Source organism: Lissotriton vulgaris, chromosome 2_1, assembly GCF_964263255.1.
Source record: "Lissotriton vulgaris chromosome 2_1, aLisVul1.2, whole genome shotgun sequence".
In the NCBI taxonomy this organism is placed as follows: domain Eukaryota; kingdom Metazoa; phylum Chordata; class Amphibia; order Caudata; family Salamandridae; genus Lissotriton; species Lissotriton vulgaris.
Window position 1 is genome coordinate 232,371,280 of NC_141687.1, and position 27,283 is coordinate 232,398,562.

At 44.1% G+C, this 27,283-nt stretch overlaps 1 protein-coding gene across 1 annotated transcript in view; it reads right to left on the reverse strand.

Annotated features, from left to right (window-relative positions):
* The window catches only part of RABEP1 (rabaptin, RAB GTPase binding effector protein 1), an 899,286-nt gene that overhangs the window by 260,861 nt on the left and 611,142 nt on the right, over window positions 1-27,283 (reverse strand). The window contains exons 12-13 of the mRNA XM_086954813.1: window positions 6,551-6,649; window positions 5,746-5,886 (exon numbers count right to left, since the gene is read on the reverse strand). Of these exons, the coding sequence (XP_086810939.1) occupies window positions 5,746-5,886; window positions 6,551-6,649 (240 nt within the window). The remainder of the gene's footprint in view (window positions 1-5,745; window positions 5,887-6,550; window positions 6,650-27,283) is intronic.

Sequence of the window (27,283 nt, forward strand, 5' to 3'; positions counted from 1 at the left end):
ACCCTGTCCTGATATACATTGGTTAAGCCAATGGCTTTGACATGTACATTAAAAAACAAGCCAGGCCTATTAGATTTGCCATAGTTTGTATTGTTTGTTTGCGCTTTTATATACAGTGCAAACTCGACCTGAAGGTATTGGATCCCAAGACAGGACCACCAGTTAAGTTCCACAAGGATACATTCATTTTTTGAAGGGACAGGGAGATTAAGTGATAAGCCCAGAATCACAGGGTGTTGAGCCAATGCCGAGACTCAAACCTGGTTCCCCAGCTCCAAAGTCGGCAGTTCTGGCCGTTTAGCCACTTGTGATTTTGCTCAATGTTTTTAATGAGCTCTTCACTGCAATAATAGCAGTCCCTACCCCTCCATATTTCTTTTGTTAATCTCCATGAAACCCGAGGCATCCACAATCACGCATACATCACTACGATAGCTCACCAACCAATGTAAACCCACCACAGTTTTCAAAATCTACTTCTCCTCAAAAATGACCAAAGACAAACCCTTGCTTCACTACTCTCACATCTCTAGTATTCCAGAACCTCAATCAGCTAATTTTGCTGACTTTGCCACTACATCACCCACAAATCTTATCTCAATATTCAAATCTGCCAACTCTGTGTTTTCCATATTACCCTTTCTGTGTGGTCTCCTAATTGAATGCATTGAATATGTTGTGGTTCTACTTTTGTAAAAAAAAATATATCCATACGAATATAATAAAGAGATAGCCCAAAACTTTGAGGCGGGTAATCTCAGGAACCACAGCACTAATCACAACACCCAATACAGCGTTGGAAAGGGCAGTTGCAGTAGAAGGACATAGGCTATGCAGACGCCCACCATATACATTTAAAAGGTAAAATAACCGTGCCAGCAAAGTAGTCCTTTGTGGGCGTGTCTGCGTTGTGCTGTGGGCGTGACAAACGCTGGGGGCGTGTGGTACGTTCCGCTCTTCATGCCATGTCTCATATCGTGTGCTAATCCCACCCTGCTCCCTTTAAATAACCCTGCACCCCATAATCATAACCCACCCTTACTCCTTAAAATACCACAACACCCTTAAACACTAACCCATCTTAACCCTATAAATATACCCTGTACCCCAAAACCCAAACCTATCCCTAAACCCTAAAAATACGCCTGTACCCCAAAACCCAAACCTACCCCTGAACCCTATAAATACCCCTGTACCTCAAAACCCAAACCTACCCCTGAACCCTAAAAAATACCCCAAAACCAAAACCTAGCCCTGAACCCTAAAAATACCACTGTACCCCAAAACCCAAATCTACCCCTGAACCCTATAAATACCCCTGTACCTCAAAACCCAAACCTAGCCCTGAACCCTTAAAATACCCCTGTACCCCAAAACCCAAACCTACCCCTAAAAATACTCCTGTACCCCCAAACCTAGCCCTGAACCCTAAAAATAACCCTGTACCCCAAAACCCAAACCTAACCCTGAACCCCTAAAATACCCCTGTACCCCAAAACCCAAACCTACCCCTGAACCCTACTTACCTTATCCAAACATTTAAAAAAAACATGCTTTTACAACGAATTTCGTTGTAAATGTATGCGTGGTAAAAGCATATAAAATGTAATGCCATGCGTTATAATGGCATAGCGGAGTCATGGTACTTTCGTAATGAAAGTATGCGGAGTGATGGTATGTGGAAAGAAAGTTGCGGAATAATGGGTGTTTACCCTCCCCGGTAAGTACATTGATGGCACGGCGGCCCACATTTCCAGCAACATACTCATATTTTTTCACCACCCATTTGAAAAATGCACAGGTCTCTCTCATTGATGGCCAGCACGGACATACACTTTTAGACACACCTCCCGCCACAAGTTCTAGAATTGCGAACTTTAGAGCTGGGGAGCTACTTTCGAATCTCGGCATCAGCTCAACATCCTGTGATTCCAGGCAAATCGCTTTGTCTCCCTGTGCCTACCACAAAGGAATATGTTCTTCTGTAATGTAAATTGTGCTCATGCCATGTTGTCGAGTTCGCGGTATATAATATTGCAAGGAAAAATAAAGTAAGGGAAACTCGAGTTCACACACTACTGAACGCGCACTCCTAAGTGAATCACCAGTGCACTGTGAATCGGAGCGTTTCACAGGCCTGTCACAGATAAGAAATGCTATCAAAACGAAATCCTACAAAACAATATACTACTGGTCGGCAGCAATTCATACCCGGACAACGTCGGGACGGGCTGCCAGTATATAGATAATTTCCAGTGCTCTCATCTAACTATCGCTCATTGTCTCTATTTTACTTCTTCTCCAAAATACTTGAATGTCTCATTTTCAATATCCAGATTCTCTCTCAACTCCAACAATCTACTCAACGTCCTCCCATCAGGCTTCTGTGCCCTCCAATCCACTGAATCAATCTTAACTTTATAATCTTCGCCCACCACAACCACCACTCATCCATATTCATATTCCTGGATATCCAGCTTTTGACATACTGACTACTATATTTCACTTAGCACTGTAGAGTCACAGGACATCACAGTCTCTGCTCTTAAATTGTTTTTGTATCTGATCATTCTTTCTCTTTACTGGTGGTCTGTAAATTAAGTGCTACTAGTGGGCCTGCAGCTCTAGTGGTACCATACACTTAGTAGCCTTTTAAACATGTCTCAGGCTGCCATTGCAGCCTGTGTCTACAATTTTAAACTGCCATTTCGACCTGGTAAAATATACCTTTTTGCTTGGCCTAAACCTTTCTTTTTAATACATACAAGCCACCCTGAGGGTAGGCCCTAAATACCCCATAAGGCAGGGTGCAGTGCATTTAAATGGTTGGACATGTACTTTTAAGTTTTACAATTCTGAAACTAGCACTTTTATAAGGTTGGCAGTTTCTTGTCCTAACAATTTAATGCCTGCAGCCTGTTACTGGGGCACAAGACTAGGTGTGGCTGGCAGTAGTTGGTCAATGTGTACTGCTTCCAGATATAGAGATCAAAGGAAGTTAGATGTTGGCAGGATAGGCCACTCTGAATTAAATGAGGGGGAGGAGCTGTCACCTACCACACAAGGCACTGCCTGAGCACTCGCACAAAGGGTTATATGATTTTACTACTCAAACAAGTACCACGCGTGGCATTACCACGCGAATTTTACTTCGCAAGTGGCTTTACCACGCAGCTTCTTAGAACGTAGGATTTTACATCGAAAAAAAAAAAAACGTTACGAAACATCTAACGTCCCGTCATTGAAATCTACATAATGATAGTGATAGGCTAAATAAAATATTCCTAACTGCATAACAACCCAATAGATCGATTTATAAACTACAAATTACCTTACATTTATAAATTCATTTACTTTAATGTGCGCTTATATATATATATTTTTTGAATAAAGTATATTCTTACCGGACGCCTGCATGCCTTTCACCAGCAGCCCTTACTTCCATCCACCACGGAAAAAGAGTCAAAACACGTCTACCAAAATTAAAAAAGGACTTCCATTAGGACGTACATGCCACGTCTTTTGGGAGGCACTGAGGAGCGTTTTTTTATGTTACTAACTTGCTCGTTTTGGGGGGGGGGGGGGGGGGGGGAAGACCCCTCCAGCCCCCCCAAGCCCACGCAGAACGTACACGCTGGACGACTGGAAGGTTTTTTTTTTTTTGGGGGAGAGAGTCCCCCCTCCATCCCCCCCCAAGCCCACGCAGACCGTGCACGCTGGACGACTGGAAGGAATACCACTTGCGTGGTAAAAACGGTCGTGGAAGGCACCCGCGTTGAAAAGATGTTTGCGTGGTAAGTGTACCGTTGTAAACGTTATGCGTGGTAATGCCTTCGTAGTAAATGATGTTTCCCGCACAAAGGAGCTTGACACTAGTCTATTGTGACCCCAGCCAATCTGGAGGCAGGGAAGGGAGGCAGGAAATTTCAGGCACCTCTGGGGGTGGACACATCTAGAAGCTTCTCCTACTTCAAAGTGGGCACCAGGTATAAATATTGGACCTCAGGCACCAACTCATCAGTACACACCTGGTCTGCTGAAGACTCAGGAGAAGGACTTCTGTTGGCACCCTGCTGCCTGACTGAAGGACTGGACCTGCACCTTGAAACCAAGGCCGCCAGTGACTAGAAGGGCTATATGACTGACCTCCTGATCCAATATTCAGGGACAGAAGGTTCTGGACACCTGGTAGTGAACCTGAAAGTGTTCTGTCATCCCAACTGTGGTCCCAGCAAAACTGACGCATCGGAGTCACTCCGCGGAGCATCACCGTGCCAAAATCCACATCTCGGCCACTGTGTGAATTGTCCCAGTCGCAGGACTTAGCATTTCTGCCCGCAGCCTCCGTTGAACCACCGCTGTGTGACATCCTCGATGCAGGCCTTTGCATCGTAAGCCCCTCATCAATGATGCAGGACTCCACATCGTAAGCCCCGCACCTTCTTTGAAACACACCAGTATGCAAAACATCTAATGATACAGGATTTTGCATCATTATCCCCTCATCGACAGGCTCCTTGATAATGACCCAGGACCTTGCATCGCATCCTTGCAGCTCCTCGTAAACAACACTGTGCAATGCATCACCACACCAGGTCCCTAATTGCCTCGGCTGCGTGACGCATCCTGGACGAACGACTTCACAACGGCCTGCAACCAAGATTTAAGTTACTCTTGTTCAACTGGCCTAAATGGGTCCCTGGAGCTAACCCACGCTCCATAGAGGCATGACCAGAGAACTAAAGTTAGTGCTTTGTTCTTTTAGGCATTATTTTGACTTGAATCATTAAAATTGCATTTGTCTGGTTCTACGGATTAGATTTTTGTCATTTTGATCCCAAATAGTTTATTAAAAAATAGAATATTTTTGTAATTTTGTTTGGGATTTTTTTTGTGTTTCACTTCATTATGGTTCGAATTACTGAACAAATAATTTACGCATTTCTGCCAAGTTAAACCTGACTCCTTTGTCAGGTTTAATCAAATATTAATTTAGGGTTTGCTTGTGACTTCAACTTCACTAGGATTGTGGCTGGAGTTTAACCCCCTCTCAATCAGATAACCCAATTACACATCCTATGTCAAAATACCCTACTGCAACTTAAAATCAGAAAATCAATACCTCCTAATGCCACCAGAACCACCCTGACCAACATCCTTCCATCTTCTTGCCACCATGGCAGCACTGGCCACTAAACACAAGAGTTTGACCAACTGTTTTTTAAAATACTAAAAATCCATCTCTCAGGGAAATGATTGTTAAGAATTACCATAGACTTACCAAATATCGTAAGTAGGTAAACTTGATATATATTTTATTGTGTACAGTACTGAGATGTTTGTTTGACCTTGCGGTGCTTGCAATGGCATATTAAACACTTATTATTTGTAACCACTTTGATTTTTGTAACTACACTCAGCTAATTGTCCAACATTCCAAAACAAAAACATTTCCTAAAGTACAACATTTCTGATGAAAATGTTAAACGATTATCAAAAATAAGTAAATTATTAATTTTAAAAATAATGATTAGATTTATAATAAAGCCTAACAATTATGCATTTCCTTATTTGACATCACATTATTACACAAAGGCAACCCATCTTTTATTATTGAAAACATTTCACTTAAAATTGATAAGATGTTGCAAAATAATGTGTTGAACATACTAAATCTATTCTATTCAAAATCTAAATGCGAATGGTTTAATTTTGTCAGAAATAACACATAGAAAAAAGCTTTACCTCTATTGATTCTGGCAAGATGAAATTTTCTTCTTGTTGCAAAGAGATATGCAAGCTATGCTTTCCTTGAAGATTTTCGTTATCTTTTTGTAATCGAATCAGTTCTTCGGATACCTGTTCCCTAGACTGCATGAGCACAGCCTTCAATTTTGAAACGGGACACCAAGTTAATTAGACAAATTTAAACAAAAGCAATAGAAACATTATTTGACTCATACACAGTTTTTTTGCTGTGGCATAAAGATATTGTGTTTTAAATAGCTGTATTATCAATATAATTTTTTCTTTATTTATCTGGTATGCATCATGGTCCAGTTACAGGTTTTTCATCTCTTTGGCACTACATAGACCGATCCACAGGAGACATCTTGTAACATTGCCTGGTTCACACAGCATGCATATTCTGTATAGAAGTGTATAATCTGACAATCGCCAAGGTTGGATGGAGATGAGACACTTCAGAATGACTTGAATTTCCGTACAGGGCCATGACCACAGTCACTGGCTATTAATACAGTCATTGCCAATAAAATTTACATCATATAGATGAGGGTATTACATTAACGTTTCACATCCCAGTTGCATACAATCTACACAAACACTACAAATTATGAGAAGCTATTACTTGATAGTCAGCTTTGTTGCCTCTAGTGAAACTGGCACAGTCCATGCTCACTAGTACTACGCAGAATCAGGGACTAAGGGGACGTAGTAGGCCGGGAAGAGGAAAAACATTTTAACAAAGCATTGATGTAGAAGTCATGCCAGTGTATACTTGCAGTTCTGCAAAACACAATCTTCTTACCATCTGTTCTTGAACACTCCTCGTTGCGTGCGAAAACGCCTGCTGCAATTCCCTCAGCAAGGTCTCGGACTCCTGTGCTCTAATGACAAGTGCAGATATCTAATGAAATAACAAATATCAGTTACAGATCATTTCGATATTATGCAAAGAAATCGGTCAGACTTTCTGATTAACTATCATTTGCTGTTGAAAGTTCCCCTCAGTGTTGGAGCTTTTTATGATGCTTATTTTTCAAACAACCTCAAATTTCATCCACAGATCACTTGGCCAAACAATTCTTCAGATGCTCTTTTTGAGAAAAGATGTTGACTGTAATGGTGGCCAGAGTTTGTATTCGGCTGAACAGTTAGACTAAACAAGTATTTCCCAAAAATTTAATTTTCTTGAGAGCGCAACAAAAACTAATACATATTTTACATTTCTGGAATGATCGCGCATTAACTAGGTGATGAGGATTGAGGAATACTTCTGAGGGAGGAAAATACAACACCCTATTTCTTTAAGCAATTGCATACATATTTCTGAATATGAAGGTCCTTAGGTTAAAAAAAACATAACACGTTATTGAGGGGCAAAAGCATCATGACAATAATCAGACAACCAACTTGTTAAACAACAAGATCCTCTATGACACTGTCCCTAGTCCATGGGGGTGCAAAGTTCTCCCCTCTATAAGTGTTCCACAAACCCCAGACGTGTCTATATATTTCAGAGCAAAGAACTACTATAACAAAAACAGAACTTTGTGAGAACTCTGAATACAAAGGTCGGTGGCTGGTCCAGACAGACAGAAAAAGGGTATTTAAGTTTAGGCACAAGATAAAAGTCTTTAATCATAAAGAAAGCTAAACATTGCAAAGTTATTCAGTGCATTCTCATTTAGCCAGGAGAAACAGTACAGGCCTACATGAAGCTATTACTCTTAAGAACGAGAACAAAAAGTAGGCAACTATAAATATTTGCTTTTACGTAGCATAAATATAATATAAAAATGTTTTTCACTCTACCAAAGATTCTGTCTGATGTCCATACTTTATAACTGACAGGCAACATTCAGAATCCACACTTTGAAATGTTCTATTGTATAGCACTTACACTTTTAAATATATTTCTTGAGTACTGATCTTCGAAAATAATGCAGGTCTATGCTCACATGACATGATTACACACAAGCCAGATTACCTGAGAAACGTAGGAAGAATCTGCTGTGAAAATATGGAACTGCTACTATTCTTCGAATGGCTGGACACCCTTGCTCTGTGGATTTTTTTTTTCTTATATATTTGTTGACTTTCAACATATATCTTTATCTAATTCCAGCAGCTGTTCCATTTCCTCACTAGTTACATTTTGTAATTAGCCATGCTTTTATATTTAACCTGTAGTAATAAACAAGGATAACCCTAAATGCGCCCTTTATAATGCCTTTGGACTTTATCCTGATATGCACCACATACTAGGAAACTATCTAACGCAAGGTAGTTGAACATTACAGATATGTTAACTGGGGTAGAAACTGACTTGATGAATGCCCTCCTTCATTTAAGCTTCACTATTTATTTGTCACCTTACCCAATCTTAGTTCTTCAGATGTTTTGTCAATCTAACCCTCCACCCTTCCACATAAAGTGAAAACCTCCAATATTGCAGTGAAAAATTGCAAAGGGCCTGCATTATTTGGTATTGTCTTTGGGAGAGGATAGGTCCTGTTAGGATTCCAACTTAGAGGTTTGCTCTGCAGGACCACGATCCCAGAGGAGATCTGCGCCGCAGAAATATGTAAAGTGGGAGTCCAATCTCTCCACAACAGTGAGTAACATCTTACTTTTATTAACAAAATTATTCGAAGGGGGATGTAAGTTCACAACCACAGTTTCACCCATTTACAGTCACACATTGACAAAAAGTGGCGTATCCTGAAAGGACACACACTCCTTCACTTTCAAGCTACACATATACTAAAATGATTGCTTCTTGGAGACTATGGAAAGACAAACCACTAACAGGAATCCTTCAATAAAACATAACCAATCATTAAGACAACATAAAACGTGTTAGACATTTTAATGCTATACTAGGTCTCGGGTATTAAAACCAAACAACAGCTCTACTACCTAAACTAAGGCAAATTCATTACAGGAACAACTGGTGATCAGTTTAAGAAGTCTGACTAAGCTAATTCACATCATAAAAAGACCCTGAGGTGCATAGATTCACAATGCATCAAGCTGAGGGAGAGCACATGTCCATGCAAAGTCCCAGTTTCCTACCCCTTCAGCCCTCACAGTCTGTTGGTAGCTCCATCCCACAGAAGCCCAAGCAATTATGCTCTATCTCTCACAGAAATCGCACCACCACTGGCCGAAGGAACCCTCAGAATTGACAAGGAATTAATTCCCCAGCTTATACCGCGCCACAGGGCGTGTTTGCAAACATGTGAACTCAGGCCCGCCTCCTCCCTTAACCACTGTGCAAACTAGCCCACCAGGTAACTCCAGTAAGCGCGACGGAGCTGCGTTGCAGAGAGGTGAAACAAGGCACAAGATGGCTGCCAACACTTCCTGATTTGGAGTGTTGACAGCCAATTAGAATACAGCTCGTGCACGGCAGGGTGCGCTTAGGGTGAGCGGATCCTGCGCGGCCATAGATATATACGTAGTTTTAAATGTAATTTTCTCAGGAACTACTGAACGGATTTACACCATTTAAGCAAAAGGCACGAGTCTGAACTAAGGACTATCTCTTTGACAAATTTGGTGTAATTCCGTTCGGGCTGTAGCTGCGGCTAAAGGTCCCTACTGAAAATTGCATGGGGAAAACACGTTTTGGGACCCCCCTTTTTTTCCTCGGCCCCCGTTTCACGAATCACCCTGAGACTTTCAGGATAGGAGTGGACTAGAGCTGGCCATTAGTTTTGAAATTTTTCGAAGATTCATCAACTTGCTCCAAAGTTATTCCAAATAGAATGTTGCGGATTTTCTATGGAAAATAGGTCCTAACTATAATAACTTACTGGCGAACGCGGTCCAGCTTCTTTTAAGGTAAAGAGATTTAACTGTACCACCTTCAATGAACCTCATCATGTCATGGCAGTGTTAAACAAATCTTAAATGAAGCCCTGAAAACCAAGGATGTGGAAGAAAAAGGTGAACACATTTTTCTATTTTTTAATCCATACTAATATAATAAAGAGATAGCCCAAACCTTTGAGGCGGGTAATCTCAGGAACCACAGCACCAATCACAACACCCAATACAGCGTTGGAAAGAGCAGTTGCAACAGAAGGACATGGGCTATTAGTATTATTATTTAAAATTTTATATAGCGCGCAGTTACCCTTGGGCATCCCAGCGCTTATCCAGACACCATCAGATAATAAAAACGGCCAGTTTAGTGCAATCAAGCAGGAAACAAAAAGGTTTTAAGACATTTGCGAAATCGCAATGTACAAGGCTCAGCGCGCAATTTTAAAGGGAGCGAGTTCCACAGCTTTGCCGTGTTAACTGAAAATCTTCTCCTGCCAGTACGGGCCCTTTTAACTCTGGGGACTAAAAGAAGGTGTTTTTGGTCAGAGCGCAGCGTTCTGCTTGCTTTATAGGGGACTGCTAAATTCCTCAGTATTGGAGGGCCCTTCCCCTGGAGGATTTTATGGGCTGTACAGAGTGCTTTAAATTTGACTCTCTCCCGCACTGGGAGCCAGTGCAGCGCCTTTAGGGCAGGTCTGGCTGACTGCGTCCTAGGAATGCCCATGAGCAGCCTTGCCGCCGCATTTTGGATCTGCTGGAGTTTATTAAGAGTGGATTCAGGAGCGCCCAAAAAGATGGCATTACTGTAATCCAGTCTGGATGTGATCAGCCCCTGGATCAGCAGCTTCCTTGATGTTACAGGTAGAAGAGGAAACATTTTACGGGCTGACCGTAACAGGGCGAAACACACTCCTGCAGTTTTCTTAGCTTGGGTCCTAAACGACAAGTCTTGCTCTAACCAGACCCCCAAGCTCTTAATCACCTCTTTCGAGTTTGGGAGGTCTCCCATGCAGCTCCGCCAGCTGGTCAAAGGGAGTGAGGGAATTTTACTCCTCAACAGCATTATTTCTGTCTTTGAGCCATTCAGCTTAAGAGCTGACTCCTCCATCCAAGTGTGAACTTCCGACAGGCAGGAGTGCAGTAGGTCAGGATTCTCAACCAGTTGGGATAAGGCGACCACCAACTGCGTATCATCCGCATAACTGATGATCTTAATGTCGTAAGGGGCCACTACATCCTCCAGGGGGGCCATATATACATTAAACAATGTCGGGCTGAGGGAAGAGCCCTGTGGCACTGAGGAAATATAAATTCTATGGTCAAGTTGTGTTCCCTAGCGCGTACCCCACCGTCTCCATGTACCAGCTTAAAGTGCATGTAACTTCCCTCCTGTGCCAGCTATGAAGACGCAAATACATTTGCGTCCAACGTTAACATGTCCTCTTTCAGACCCACCCCTTAATGGGTTAAATAGTCCGTTCCTAAGTATGCTATGCCAACGTCTTTTTATAGTGTACCTTACACGTTTTTCAGCTCTAGCAAAGTAGGCCCTGAATTTCTGCCATCGAGCCATTTTCTGGCTTCTGACTCTGAAAACCTCAGCCCATGCTGCCTCTGTACCCGTGAACTCTGACTTACTTCCAGCGCGGCCCACTGCGCTCAGCTCAGCCTGCTGCCTGCCAAGACTGACTATAACCTTCGAGTTATCTGTTCCGCTCCTCGAAAATACATTCCTGCCTACTAGTTTCAGTAAACATCCCCCTCATCTGCAGAGCAAAGGGCCAACCTGTCTCCGTGCAAGTAATTCATAGCCTCTGTTACCATGCTCCCATGGAAGGCCCCATGGCCCCATGGCCCCACGCTTCTCATGCTTCTCATGCAGACACCCAGGCGCTTATACACGCATTCACAGTCAGTATAGAATAGCTTCTGCCCCAGAGACCTTTCCCGTCCAGATAATATGGTTCCCAAACATCAGATATCAGATATGATAGAAGTACAAGTTGATCTGACATGCCAGACTTCTGTCTCTTTCCGTCAGTATAAATGTCAAGCCCCCTGCACCCTCCAGTTTCACGTCAATCACACGTCATGTAGCTGCGCGCGCATCCAAGCTTCCGATTTCTGCTGACATTGCAACATTTCTGTTTAGTGCCACCCTCTTGTGACACCTACCTGTGACGTTTCTAGCACACACCTCTAATTCACGCCTAGTCCACGCCTTCTGATTACGTACTAGTAACACGTGGATACTGTTATCTTGTCCTCTCTCAGCTGTTACGCCTATTGCATTGCTTTCTATGGTGTAAATTAAGTATATAAGCTGTGTACTGTCAATAAAATGTAGCGCTCTATCCCTTCTTCCACCCCTGTGGTGGGAAGAACATGATATCCTGGTCTTGACCATTCCTTTTTGAGGAATAAAACCCCTAAGAACTCTAACACCACGGACTCTGTTTTTTTCTTTCCGATTTGAGTTATTATTGATTAAGTACTTACCTGTATAGAAATTAAGACGGTAAATTATATATTTACATCATTTTGGCGCCCGAACAGGGACCCCTCCCCCACCTCACGCGCCGGTTGGTGCATTGCAAGCTCTGTCCCCTGCCATCAGTTAGACGGAAACTACGCGTACCGGCAGGATTTCCTGCAACTCCCTCTGGCCCACGGAGGTGACGAAGACTGCGATCAGTACCCAGACGAGGCGGTGAGGAGTGCGGAGGATCCCGACCAGAGCCTAGCCGAAAGAAGCAAGGTCCGAGGTGTCAAGAGGCCCACCAGTTTTCCGAAGTTATCCGAAGTTTTCCGAAGTATCCACGTGCCGAGTCCAGTCCAGTCGAGTTTTCCGAGGCCTTCAGTTTCCGTGCTTCCCGGTGAGTACCATTGCTGGGACGTATCTAGACGGGTTTGGGTACACAAGTCCGGTCTGCACTGTTTTTAGACAGTGTATCTGTACTGTTTAGCAGTACATCCGTTATAGAGGGTAGTGATATATGTCTCAAATGTCTTTTCATGTGATTAATGTCGTGGTATGAATGTGACTGTTTTTAAATGTGCATTATTGTGTTCTTGTATAACTAGCTGTATTTAGAATTAAGTAGTTAGGGTTGAGCATTCAGTATTAAGTAAACAAGATGCCGTTTTTCAACAAGTTAAAGCAGATAGGAACTAGGAAAGGGATACTAGAGGAAGCAATTCCTATCCCCCCTAGGGACACTCCAGGAAATTTCATGTACCACAAGCATGGCTTAGATGCCATATTGTATCTAGATTTATGGGCCGACTATACTAAACATCTAGACGAAAGACACAGATGGCCTGTTACCGGAACATGGGATGCCGAGTGCATCATGAAGGTAGAAGAAGCATTATGGAAAAAGAAAGCCAGACAATCTCAGAAAGACGCCATAGAGTTTTGGCGTAAGGAATCACATAAGCGTGCTGAAAAAGCACTACGTAGAGAAGACAGACTTAAAGAATCAGACAAGGCCCAAGAAAACGAGTTAGTTACCGAGGGGATCCGAGTAAAATCAGAGCAAGTAGACCGCGCGCGAAATAACCTCGTAAACGGTATGTATCTCGCGGCCGAGGGTTCGCCTGAGGCCATTTCAGAAATACCGAAAAATTTGCCGCCACCATTAGTTCCAACTAAAGTAATGCATAAGACCACTAAAGACATATTCCTGAATTCCTATCTAGAGGATGTAGCACCCGCTTACACCAATCTGCCTGTCCGCGCCCTGCCTAACGACAGGGACGGGGGTGGTAACCCGCCCCAAGATCATATTCCGTCAGTACCACAACAGAATACTGCTGTTCCACCACCTCCACCACTTCCCGTACCTAAAGTTGATCTACCGAAACCACTTCTACCTGATCCTACTAAAAGAAAAATTCAAGTTCAGGTACAGACTCCACAGAGAGATAATGCCCAAGCTTCAGTTTCAGGGGGTGCGACCGGGGGTCTGCACACCCCGCCATTAACACGCAGGTTACAGCTCGGGGATTTGCGGAATCCTTTTGCGTTCAAGTCACCCCGCCTTGACATATTCAAAGAAAATCTTTCAGTTTGCAGATATGATCCAGTACCCGGTAAAGACGATATAATGATGATGGCATCACTACGGTTAAGATCTGCTACTGATTTCCTGCTGTGCTATGCAGGAATGAAGGAACGCCTAGATAGAATATATGAGTTTGTTCAGACTGGGAAAGACCCTGACAGTATTCAGGAGGCCATGGAGCGTCAGAAAGTTGACGTTCAAGCACAGATACTACGTTTTTTCATAAATTGCCTAATAAGAGAACGAGACAGGCCTGAGACAGATCAGAGTGAGTTAGATGCACTAAACAAGTGGGGTCAAAATATATCTGAAGGAAAACACGACAAAGGGACTTGCATAGCCAGTATGTACAAGAAAATTAGAAAGACAGTGATAGAAACACACGAAAAAGAGAAAGGAAAGGCTTCCTCTGAGGAGGAAGAAGGACCTGAAGAATCACAAAAGACTACAGACACTATAGCGTATGTAGGTAAGGGAACTTACCTTAGGAAAGGTATTCGTCCAGAAAATAAGAGAGTATTCCTCTCTGCCTTAACAAACCCGAATTCTTCTGAACATCAGTTCCAGGAAACTGATAAAAGACTCCGAGAGAGAGTGGGGTACCACGTACTCTATTCTATGGATGAACAAGAACTAGCTCGGTCAGCCATATTATGGTCTGAAAATACCGACATATATAATGATGACACGGTAGCACAGACATTTCTGAACCTTTCCCCAGACGAGCAGAAATTAGCAGGTGTATACATGATTCAGCACCTCCTCACGAGATACAGAAACCAACATTCTGATCCAGGCCCCTTACCCGAAATACTAGAAGCACTACTCATGGATAGATGGAGAGGTTTAAGTACCAAGTTAATACAAATAATTCTAGAACAACGACATAGATATAACACTTTTGTAAGCACCGAATATGTTCCCGCCCCACACCCAGAAAGAAAAATGTATCATATGGAACGCCTGAGTGGCATTGAAAGTCAGAACCCCTTGCGAGAAGTACACCCAGTTATGGGTGAGGGTAATGTCTTGAAACGCGTGTATGTACACACGCCACTGACTAAGTTAGAACTGTTAGAAATGAAGAAACTAGTCCCGTGCCATGATAAAGACCCTGCAGGTTTTCACAGAGAACTTAAAGACATGTTACTGATGGGGGATTACACATACGAAGATATCATGAAAATGTTAAAGGTACTGCTGCCCACGGGCATCTACGAGAAATTAAAGGAAAAGGAATGGGAGGTGGGAGAGAAAAAGATTGTATGGGCAGAAATAGAAGATGAAGAGAACAAACGTGTCCCAGGGGTAGGCCTTGGGGACAAAACTAAAGCATTACCAGGTTTGATAGTACAGGTTCTGCCAAGATTATTGACAACTAGAAAAGAAGACTGGGATGCAATCTCAGCATGTAAACAGAAACCCGACGAAGATACCAGTGACTTCTATTCAAGATTCGAGAAATGTTTTATTATTAATAGTGGTCTTAAACCAAGTAGCGAGTCGTACCCGCATCTTTTTGTATCCAAGTTAGTTGAGAATTCCCTGTTAGCAGTCAAGAATCGTGTACACAAGGTTGAGAGTACATGGCAAGCAAATACGCCATCACAGATGTTACAGATGTTACAATACCATCAGAACAGAATTAGAGAAGAACAGGATCAGGAACAAAAACGTATGAAAGACACGAAAATGAAAATGTTAGTAGCCCAGTCGGTTCATACCGACGGAAACAGAAAGGGTACGACCCAGACAAATCAGTCTGCAGCTCCCGTTAAAGGGACATGCAACTATTGTAAGCAGCCAGGTCACTACGTACATGAATGTCCAGTTCTGAAACATAACATAGCAACAGGTAAAACTAAAGAAAGACCGCATCCACCAAGACAAGACCAGGCCCAGCAACAGACCTCACAGAATGTACAACCTATGCAGAACACACAGCCTACGCATGCTTCATCTCACACAGCACAGACAGTAGCGGTACCACAGCCCACCGCTTCGACTCAACAAGTTTCCCAACAGATGTACCAGTATGCCCAATCTGCTTATCCAGAGTATCAACGATACACATGAAACAGCCTAGAGAGGGAATTTGGCTTGCCTCTTATTGAAATTCCTGTAGATCAAGAGGGTCCTTATGTACACAGTCAAGTATTGGGAAAAGATAGAAAGTTTTTAATTGACACAGGGGCAAGCCGCACAACGATCAGTCATAATGAAGTCCCAGGGGCACCCCTCTCAGGCTCACAGAATGTTTCCCTTGGTTTTTCAGGACAGCCCATTGTAAATGAAGTATCTGAACCAGTCCCCCTGGCTGTGGGTCCATTATCGCGAGTTACAGACTTGTTACTTACGAAATCATGCCCAGAGAATTTGTTAGGAATTAAAACATTAAAGGCTCTAGGAGCCATAATCTGCTGTTCCCCGGAGGGGGTTAGACTCTTTCTGCGGGATTTCAAGGGTCATTATGTCTTACGAGGATTCGATGTCAGATTGAAAAATGTACCAGATCACTTGTGGGCAACAGGCCCAACTGATGTAGGTTGTATGCATATCACACCATACCGTGTTACACTCAAGACAGGAGTTGTCCTACCACGAATCAGACAATACAAATTACCACCCGATGCTGTAGTGGCTTTACTGGGAATAATTGAAGAGCTCATAGCCCAAGGAGTGGTCGTAGAGACCGACTCCAATATCTGTAATTCACCCATCATTCCAATTCTTAAACGTACTGACCCCAATGCACCGCCAGTATATCGGCTGGTGATTGATCTGCGAGAGCTGAATAAATGCATTGTACCACAGTACCCTGTGGTCCCTGATATCTCTTCCCTATTGACTGCTATTGATTCAGAAGCAACGTTCTTTACGGTAATTGATCTCAAGAACGCCTTCTTTAGTGTACCTATTGATCCAGAGAGCCAATATCTCTTCGGATTCAGTTTAAATGGACGAAGTTTCAAATTTTCCCGCGCACCTCAAGGATTCACAGAAAGCCCCAGCATCTATAGTCAAGCACTGAAAAGACAACTAGATTGTATTCAAATGCCAGTTAACACTGCTTTACTGCAATACGTCGATGATCTGCTGATCACCGCACGAAGTGAGCCCGAATGTGAACAAGCATCACTGACAGTCTTACATTTTCTGGCCAACAAGGGACACAAGGTGTCTCCTTCGAAGCTACAATTCTGTGTTCAGCAAGTTGTGTACTTGGGTCACTTGCTGTCCAAAGTGGGGAGACAGCTCACTCCCGATCGCATTCAGTTAATTATAAATATGCCACGACCCCAGACACAAAAGGAAGTGCGGGCCTTTATAGGCCTCACCTCGTACTGCAGACAATGGATTCCTCAATATGCATTTCTAGCTAAACCACTCATCCAGTTAACGACACAGGAGGCAGCGACTTCGACTGTCCTCCCTTGGACTCAGGAACATACACAAACCTTTGAGGAACTAAAGAAAGCATTATGTCAAGCACCAGTTTTAGCGACACCATGTTACAGCAAACCGTTTACACTTTTTGTTACAGAACGTGATGGTACAGCATTGTCTGTCCTCACTCAAGATCAAGCAGGTTCACATAAGCCTTGCGCTTATTTCTCAAGTACATTGGACTCAGTAGCCCAGGCACTCCCTGCGTGCTTAAAGTCTGTAGCAGCAACAGCATTAGCAATTAGACAGAGCGATTCAATTGTTTTAGGACATCAGTTAACAGTACAAGTTCCACATTCTGTAGAGGTTCTGTTAAACAGAACCCAGACTCAACACTTGACTATAGCACGACTGACAGGTTACGAATTAACGCTATTCCAGCCACACATAGAAATCAGACGCTGCAGCATTCTGAACCCCGCAACACTGTTACCTACAATTATGACAGATCCAGCCCCGCATGATTGTATAGAAATCATTAATGCAGCAACGAAGCCCCGACGAGACTTAACAGATGTTCCACTGACAAATCCAGACCTGACACTTTATGTGGATGGTTCATGTATGCGAACAAGTACAGGAGAATTAGTGGCCGCATATGCAGTGACCACTGAAACTGAAGTAAAAGAAACACATCGTATTGACACACTGTCCGCTCAAGCGGCAGAGCTTATTGCTCTGACCCGAGCCTGTATTCTAGCCAAGAACAGAAATGTTAATATATATACTGATTCCCGTTATGCGTTCGGAGTTGTACACGACTTCGGAATGTTATGGCAAGAACGAGGTTTTCTGACCTCTCATGGTGCCAAGATCCAACATGGTCCCCTCATTCAAGCACTGTTAGAAGCAATACATCTGCCTTCAGGCATATCCGTCATGAAGTGTAAAGCACATACTAAAGTTACAGATTCTGTTTCCCAGGGTAACGACCTGGCAGACCAGACAGCAAGACATACAGCACTGACTCACACTCAGACAACGGATGTGACAAAGACAATAGGACCGACAAATTGTATGACAGTCAGGGATCCCACACTAGATGTAATCGATATTCAGGCACATGCTACTCCAGATGAAATAAAGAAATGGACTGAACTAGGAGGGATCCAGACAGATCAAGGTTGGACGACGAAGGGAAAATCTACATGGTTTCTCCCTGATTCTATGGTTCAAGTCATGATCAATACAGCACATAGTCCAGCACACCTAGGAGAAAAAGCGATGTTAGACAGTTTACAAAATCTTTGGAGCAATAAACACTTACGAGCAGCAGCAAAACAGAAAGTGCGTACTTGCATGATCTGTTGTCAGTTCAATCCAGGTAAAAGCGTCCCTGTAGAGCAAGGTGGATTTCATCTTCCCGATCACCCTTTTGAAGTCCTCCAGATGGATTATATCCAGATGGACCGTTGTCGAGGATTCAAATATGTCCTCGTAATTGTTTGTGCACTGTCCCGTTGGACCGAAGCATACCCAGTCCCAGATTACACTGCTCCGACCACTGCCAGGCAGTTGGTTCGTGAATTCTTCCCACGGTACGGCTTGCCTCGTGTCGTGTACTCAGATAACGGTCAGCCATTCTCATCCGAATTAATGAAGCAGGTTTCCCTATTGCTAGGATACCAGTGGAGATTCCATTGTGTCCGACATCCCGAAGCCGCAGGCCTTGTAGAAAGGCATAACCAGACATTAAAGACACGCCTTGCTAAAATATGTCAAGAGAAAGGGGTCGACTGGATAGTCGCCCTGCCAGTGGCACTGTTCTATATGAGGATGGTTGCCCACTCGAGATCAGGACTATCCCCGTACGAAGTGGTCTTTGGTAGACCACCAAATATGTGGGGGACGCCCATTCCTAAGAAAATTACTGATGTTGATTGCAATATGTTGACAGATTACCTTGCCTCCTTGATGTCTGCACTCCAATCATGTCGTTCACAGGTTGCCGTAGCTTTTCCCGACAACGCTGATGTGAAGCCACATGATGTCCGTCCTGGCGACACAGTTTTAGTACGAAATTTCGACAGGAAAAGTCCGCTGGAGCCCCGCTGGGAGGAGCCAAAGACCGTCCTTCTTACAACGAGGACCGCAGTGAAACTGGAAGGAAGAAAGGGGTGGGTCCACACGAGCCATATCAAGAAATACAATGAACTGAAACCAGACCCAGGCTCGTCCACCCCCACCAAAGACTGTATCAAAACTAATGACTTTAAGGTTTCCGAACGAGAGAAAACTCCACAAGAAGAATATAGATCAAAGCTCCGATCTAGCAAGTCAGACAGTTTAATTGTTTAAGTCCTCCCCTAGGTGAATCGGTTAAATAGTTTCTGACATGTATCCCCTAGATCGAGATAGAGAGAGAGAGAGAGAATTCAAGAAACGTACATACTACAAATCACTGCGTAGTCACTGTATAGTGACATTATTAATCATGTTTTTTCTAAGTCTTCTAATTATTGTTGCAAGCATACTTCTCCCTATCTATTACCCTATTTTCAAGCGTGAACAATCTGCCTACAATGTATCTGCTGAACATTCTTTTAGCGAGTTACCTCCACATGAACTTTCTTACAGACTTGCGCTGCGCAACAATACATTCATTAGTATGCTACACCATTCCCATCAGACGAATAATGCTACAAACTGCTGGATATGTGGCCGACTCCCTCCTTATCAGAATTACAAGGGAGCTCTGCCCCTCTTTCCGTACCCGTTCACTCACAATGGCTCCTGTGGTGCATGGTTTAAAATAATTAATTCCTTAGATCCTGATATTGCTGTTTTCGATGGGGGCTGGGTTTGGGGAAACTTGAACTTGGTCCTGCTCGACGTCTGCTCCCCAGATAAGGAGGGACTCCCCATTAGAATAGGAACTAATCTAGAAAATGAAGTATATGGACTAGGTAATTACACAATTAACCTTATGATTCTTACTGTTGAATCCGAAGCTGCACCAGTTCTGCCCGCTATGTCAGTATTACCAGTCACTGGTGAATTATGTGTCAGGAAGAAAGGTTCAGTACACTTAGGTCATAGTAAATGTACTACTGTGGTCGAATTCAGTGATCATGGTAAATCGTCCTTTAAAGCTATCAGTCATTCCTATTTTGTTTGTGGTCATACCGCATACATACGCCTACCTCCCGACTGGGATGGTACCTGTTATATTGCATTCCTTCTGCCACCTGTTTTTCTAGCTCCTCCTGATTATCACAGAAATACAAACATAGTAAAGAATAGACTCAGAAGAGATATCTCACTTGTCGACTACACTGAAACGGCATGGGAGCAATACACCGATTTTAATAAAGGATTCTTTTTCTTTTTAGGCCCTGTCCAAAATAGTAAACTAATACGCAGATTAACTAGAACACTTGAAGTAGTAGTGAATGAAACTGCCTCCGCCCTAGGTAACTTAACCGAAGAACAGTCCGCCATGCGGGTTGTCGTCCTTCAGAATCGTCTTGTTATTGACGTCATCTTGGCAGATAGAACCGGAGCCTGTAAGGTCATCGGGTCAAGTTGCTGTGTTTTCATTCCACAAAACGCACCATCTGTATATCAAGCTATTACACGTCTTCATAAAATTGCAAATCAGATACATCAGAATCCAGGCACCTGGACTTGGTCCGGTTGGTTCTGGACAACGTTAACGACTTGGGGATGGAAGATCCTATCCTTCCTAGGCATTGGCCTAGTCCTAGTATTCAGTTGCTGCCTGTGCTTACAGTGTGGGCCAGCGATTTGTGGACTGTGTGCCACTTCATGTATTGAACATTCCAGTTTCCTTTCAGGACATAAAAGAAAGAAAGAAGAGCAAATAATGTTACAAGAACAAACTGATCGATTCATGAGGATCGATATATCATGAAGGGTCCGTAGGGAACAAGGAGGGAATGAGGAAATATAAATTCTATGGTCAAGTTGTGTTCCCTAGCGCGTACCCCACCGTCTCCATGTACCAGCTTAAAGTGCATGTAACTTCCCTCCTGTGCCAGCTATGAAGACGCAAATACATTTGCGTCCAACGTTAACATGTCCTCTTTCAGACCCACCCCTTAATGGGTTAAATAGTCCGTTCCTAAGTATGCTATGCCAACGTCTTTTTATAGTGTACCTTACACGTTTTTCAGCTCTAGCAAAGTAGGCCCTGAATTTCTGCCATCGAGCCATTTTCTGGCTTCTGACTCTGAAAACCTCAGCCCATGCTGCCTCTGTACCCGTGAACTCTGACTTACTTCCAGCGCGGCCCACTGCGCTCAGCTCAGCCTGCTGCCTGCCAAGACTGACTATAACCTTCGAGTTATCTGTTCCGCTCCTCGAAAATACATTCCTGCCTACTAGTTTCAGTAAACATCCCCCTCATCTGCAGAGCAAAGGGCCAACCTGTCTCCGTGCAAGTAATTCATAGCCTCTGTTACCATGCTCCCATGGAAGGCCCCATGGCCCCACGCTTCTCATGCTTCTCATGCAGACACCCAGGCGCTTATACACGCATTCACAGTCAGTATAGAATAGCTTCTGCCCCAGAGACCTTTCCCGTCCAGATAATATGGTTCCCAAACATCAGATATCAGATATGATAGAAGTACAAGTTGATCTGACATGCCAGACTTCTGTCTCTTTCCGTCAGTATAAATGTCAAGCCCCCTGCACCCTCCAGTTTCACGTCAATCACACGTCATGTAGCTGCGCGCGCATCCAAGCTTCCGATTTCTGCTGACATTGCAACATTTCTGTTTAGTGCCACCCTCTTGTGACACCTACCTGTGACGTTTCTAGCACACACCTCTAATTCACGCCTAGTCCACGCCTTCTGATTACGTACTAGTAACACGTGGATACTGTTATCTTGTCCTCTCTCAGCTGTTACGCCTATTGCATTGCTTTCTATGGTGTAAATTAAGTATATAAGCTGTGTACTGTCAATAAAATGTAGCGCTCTATCCCTTCTTCCACCCCTGTGGTGGGAAGAACATGATATCCTGGTCTTGACCATTCCTTTTTGAGGAATAAAACCCCTAAGAACTCTAACACCACGGACTCTGTTTTTTTCTTTCCGATTTGAGTTATTATTGATTAAGTACTTACCTGTATAGAAATTAAGACGGTAAATTATATATTTACATCAGCACTCCACACTGGAGGGGGATTAATGTAGACCGATCACTGCCTTCCCAGACCTGGTATGTACGTCCGGTAAGAAATGACCTCAGCCACTGCAGGGCAACCCCTGACACCCCCACCTCTGACAGCCGTTGAATCGGTATGCAAACGCCCACCATATACATTTAAAAGGTAAAAGAACCGTGCCAGCAAAGTAGTCCCTTGTGGGCGTGTCTGCGTTGTGCTGTGGGCGTATGCTGGGGCGTGACAAACGCTGGGGGCGTGTGGTACATTCCACCATTCATGCCATGTCTCATATTGTGTGCTAATCCCACCCTGCTCCCTTTAAATAACCCTGCACCCCATAATCATAACCCACCCTTACCCCTTAAAATACCCCTGTACCCCAAAACCCAAACCTACCCCTGAACCCTAAAAAAATACCCCAAAACCTAGCCTATAACCCTAAAAATACCACTGTACCCCAAAACCCAAACCTACCCCATAACCCTAAAATACCCCTGTACCCCAAAACCCAAACCTAACCCTGAACCCTAAAATACCCCTGTACCCCAAAACCCAAACCTACCCCTGAACCCTAAAAATACCCCTGTACCCCAAAACCCAAACCTACCCCTGAACCCTAAAAATACCCCTGTACCCCAAAACCCAAACCTAACCCTGAAATACCCCTGTACCCCAAAACCCAAACCTAGCCCTGAACCCCTAAAATACATCTGTACCCCCAAACCTACCCCTGAACCCTAAAAATACCCCTATACCCCAAAGCCCAAACCTAGCCCTGAACCCTAAAAATACCCCTGTACCCCAAAACCCATACCCATCCCTAAACCTACCCCTGTACCCCATAACACAAAACTATATCTGAACCCTTAAAACACCCAAACACCCCAAAACATATACCTCAGTTACCCAAAACATATACCCCTATACCCATACTTACCTTATCCAAATCTATACTACTATTATAAAGATAGAACTGTGACCTTTGAGCCAGGTAAACTCGAAAACTACACCACCAATCCAAACACCCAATACATGTTTGAAAACGTCAGGACAAGCAGAAGGACATAGGCTATATAAAAAAAAATATATATACCAAAACGTATTTTCTCCATGTAATTTCCCATAGGGATTTTAGACACTGTTAAATGTTATGTTAAAAATCATTTCTAAAGCGCACGTTCACCAAACAGTTTCTTGTCGCACTACAGTCACAACCGCTGAACAGATTTTACCCCCAAATTTGGCAGGAAGCTAGCACTTGGACCAGAAACAGCCCTTGTTGTTATTTGATGTAAATATGTTCAGTAGTTATAGGGCCGGCTCTAGGGCAGTGCGACCGGTGCCACCGCACTGGGTGAGACTCTTTGAGGGGACGCCCTGTTTGGAAGTAAAAGCACCTGCTGCCTCCTTCCTGACCTCGGGCAATTTTCACTAAACAATAAAAATGTCAAGATAACTCCTATAAATAATGTTGTTCATGGAGAGAGGAGTTTTGTCTAGAGGATTTTGTTCCTCATTTTATGGTAGCACAGAGGGTTAAATATGCATGCTGCAAAGAATAAGTACCATGCAGATCACAAAGTGCATATAGTTTAAATTGTTAGATCCACGATCAGTTGTGGGGCCCGGTGCGGGAAAAAGAGAACATGCATGGTAGCCCTGAGGCCTAAATAGGCCATTGGCAACACCACTCTCCTGCGCCGGTCCCCGCCGGAAAATCTTCATGGGGTGACCCGTGACCCGGAAGTAATCCCTAAGGCAAGTCGCCAATCGGGCTAACCCGGCAGAGCTATAGGTGCGTGGAGCGGATCCAGGAGGCCGGGCCCTAATGGCGCGCTCTCTAAATCTTGCACTTTTCCAAATCCTAACATGGAACAGTGAGCTAATAACAATCATCACAGAGCTGCATGCGAACTGCATACATATATTAGAGCATTATGATTTTTTCCTCAGTCTTTCTTTATTCTAATGTTTCAAAAAGGGTTCATTTTGGGGGAAAAAATCCTTATTATTAAATGTAACCCCAACCATGGGGTTATGTTGTAAAAATTCTGAGTTTGTGCTTTAGACCAAGCACTCAAACTATGGATGACATGTTACTCACCTTGTAGTCTTTTGGCTTATGTTACATTTCCATACACTGATTTACACACATATGCTTTATTGTCTCTGTGTAATATGCGTGTGATGAAAAGTGCTAAAAAACCCTACACTGGTATACGTGGCACTATATAACTAAATAAATACATCTGAGAGAGAGTGGATATGGAGACTTGAGGGGGCACTGTTAAAGTGTGCTAGTGAGGGAATCCGTGGGGGGTGCCCATGGGGGGGCGCCAACAAACATTGTCGCACAGGGCGCCACCAGTGCTTAAGCCGGCCGGAATAGTTATGGAGGTTTTAAAGAAGCAACTCATTTTAAAATCTAGGTATGTGAATCCTCTGCAGATCAAATAGATCTCATGCGGATCTGATTGGCTGCCACCACTTCAACAATGCAAAATGAAAGAAAATGTTTCACCCCGCATTAGAAGACACAGGAACTCAGTCCCAGTGTCCTCAAATGTAAAAGAAAAAAACAAAAGAAGAAATTATTGGGCCTTAAGCCATCCATTGGTTTAAAAACAAAAACAAAGAGGTGGGGGGACTGTGCCTAGATGGCTGCTAGTGGGGGGTATTTACCACCCCCATGGGTTGGCTTCCTTGTCGGCAGGCCCTGCAGTTAACAACACCTTGCTGCGCACCGCATTAAGCGCCCAACCACCTCTCGCAGTGCGGACCACACCCAGGCAAAGTCCAGACCAAGGGCGGACCTGTACAGATCACGTCCGGAGCCCGCTTGAGGCTGGGCTGGGCCACCCCATTTGGCTCTGACTTTCCGAGGTACGGAGTTGTTTTTATTGGGCCTTTTGACCTAACTTTTTTCTTGGCACTTACGTCAATTGCTCAAATTGTCCTTTTTTCACTATCTTCTTTTGTTGACTGCTGTCCCGACTCAAGACTTTCCTTAGATGGCTAAACGCAAGATCGGTCTAAATTCGAAAGGTGCTGCCGCCAAGAAATCTGGCACTCTTGATGGGTACATTGATAAAGTAGTGGGTTTACTAGAGAAAGAACTCCACACGGAGAAAAAAATCTCCCTAGCCACGTTACAAACTGACTGTGAAACTCTCTCTAGTCTTAATGGTCTGGAGTGCACAGATAGAATTCTGTTAAAGAGGTAGTTCTCCATCCTGACCAGCTTATTAGTCAAACTGTGTGGATACACACAAAATGGAAAAGAAGGTCTATTCTCAAAAAGCCTGCTAATTTAACTAGATAAGCATCTGTGGAGTCTCCTACTCTGTATGACCATTCCAATTGTAAAACGTTTATTGGGGATTTGTTTAAGCAATTTGGCAAAAAGATTGTTGATCCCATCGAGTCTAAGCTGTCAGGATTGTATCACCGCTTGAAGTGCATAAAGGTCAAATTAAACATGGATACTAAACAGGGCTAAGAAGTGGCGAAAGAGGGTGACACCAACATCTCTGGGCAGAGGTCTTCTAGCTCTGCCCAGGAGCAACGGTCCCTGGACAAGGAGGGGGAGGTTGTCCTCCTGTTTGCCTAGTGAGGCCTCTGTGCCCGACCCAGTTTTTCCTCTGCCCCCAGTATGAGGGAACCGGAACCAATAGACACATTAGTGGGGGTCTTCGCTTAGTAAGAAATGCTATTCATAGTGTTAAACCTACAGGGTTAATGTCAAGCTGTGCCACCAAATGAGACCTTTCCCCGACCATGTGCCCTTATGTGATCATTGTGGCAAATGTCCTGATGTTGTGAGTGAGTCTACCCAGGAACTGGGTTCCAGTGTCCTCAAATGTAAAAAAATAAAAAAGAAGAAATTATTGGGCCTTAAGCCATCTCATGGTTTAAAAACAAAAACAAAGAGGTGGGGGCCGGGGGCCTGGGCCCAGATGGCTGCTTGTGGGGGGTATTTACCACCCCCAAGGTTTGGCTACCTTGTTGGCAGGCCCTACAGTTAACAACACCATGCTGTGCACCGCATAAAGGGCCCAACCACCTCTCGGGATGCGGACCACACCCAGGCAAAGTCCAGACCAAGGGCGGACCTGTACAGATCCCGTGAGGAGCCCGGTTGAGGCTGGGCTGGGCCACCCCATTTGGCTCTGACTTTGAGGTACGGAGTTGTTTTTATTGGGCCTTTTGACCTAACTTTTTTCTTGGCACTTACGTCAATTGCTCAAATTGTCCTTTTTTCACTATCTTCTTTTGTTGACTTCTGTGCCGACTCCAGACTTTCCTTAGATGGCTAAACGCAAGATAATCTGGCACTCTTGATGGGTTATTTGAAAAAGTAGTGGGTTTACTAGAGAAAGAATTCCTCCACACGGAGAAAAAAATCTCCCTAGCCAAGTTACAAACGGACTGTGAAACTCTCGCTAGTCTTAATGGTCTGGAGTGCACAGATAGAATTCTGTGAAAGAGGTAGTTCCGATGGGGATTGGTTTGGACGCCGAAGAAGATTGCAGCTTGAACCCTCTTCTCCTCCCGTGGCGCCGAGTTTCCTTATGATAGCTGTGCTTTCCTGCTATCACTGACTCGCTCCGATGGTGAAGTGAGGCGGCGGAACTATTCAGGGAGCTAGCGGTGCTACTTTGGACTTTGGGGCGCCTGCCTAACCGCCGATCTTGAGATTGGATACCTCAGCCGCATGAGAGCCCTCGCGGTTCTCTGCCCGGCCCATTAACGCATCGGCCCTCTGCTCTCACCTCCCGAGAACCGCCCGGCTCCCGACGCTCCTCACACCGGCCCGCCTGGCTGAGAGTGCATGATATTTCGGCGAATGCAGTCTCGACATGTGCCGCAAGCTGGCTTGACCGACCTGCTTTACTTATAAGGTACAGAGCTTAGCGGCAGACAAAATGGCGCTGCCCGATTCATTGCCGGTCCGACTCCCGCAAGGCGAATCCCTTTGTTGCTCCGGGTGGCCGAATAGACACTGCAAACTAATGGGCAGATGGCTCCCTGCTTCCACAAATGCTTCATTACTACTC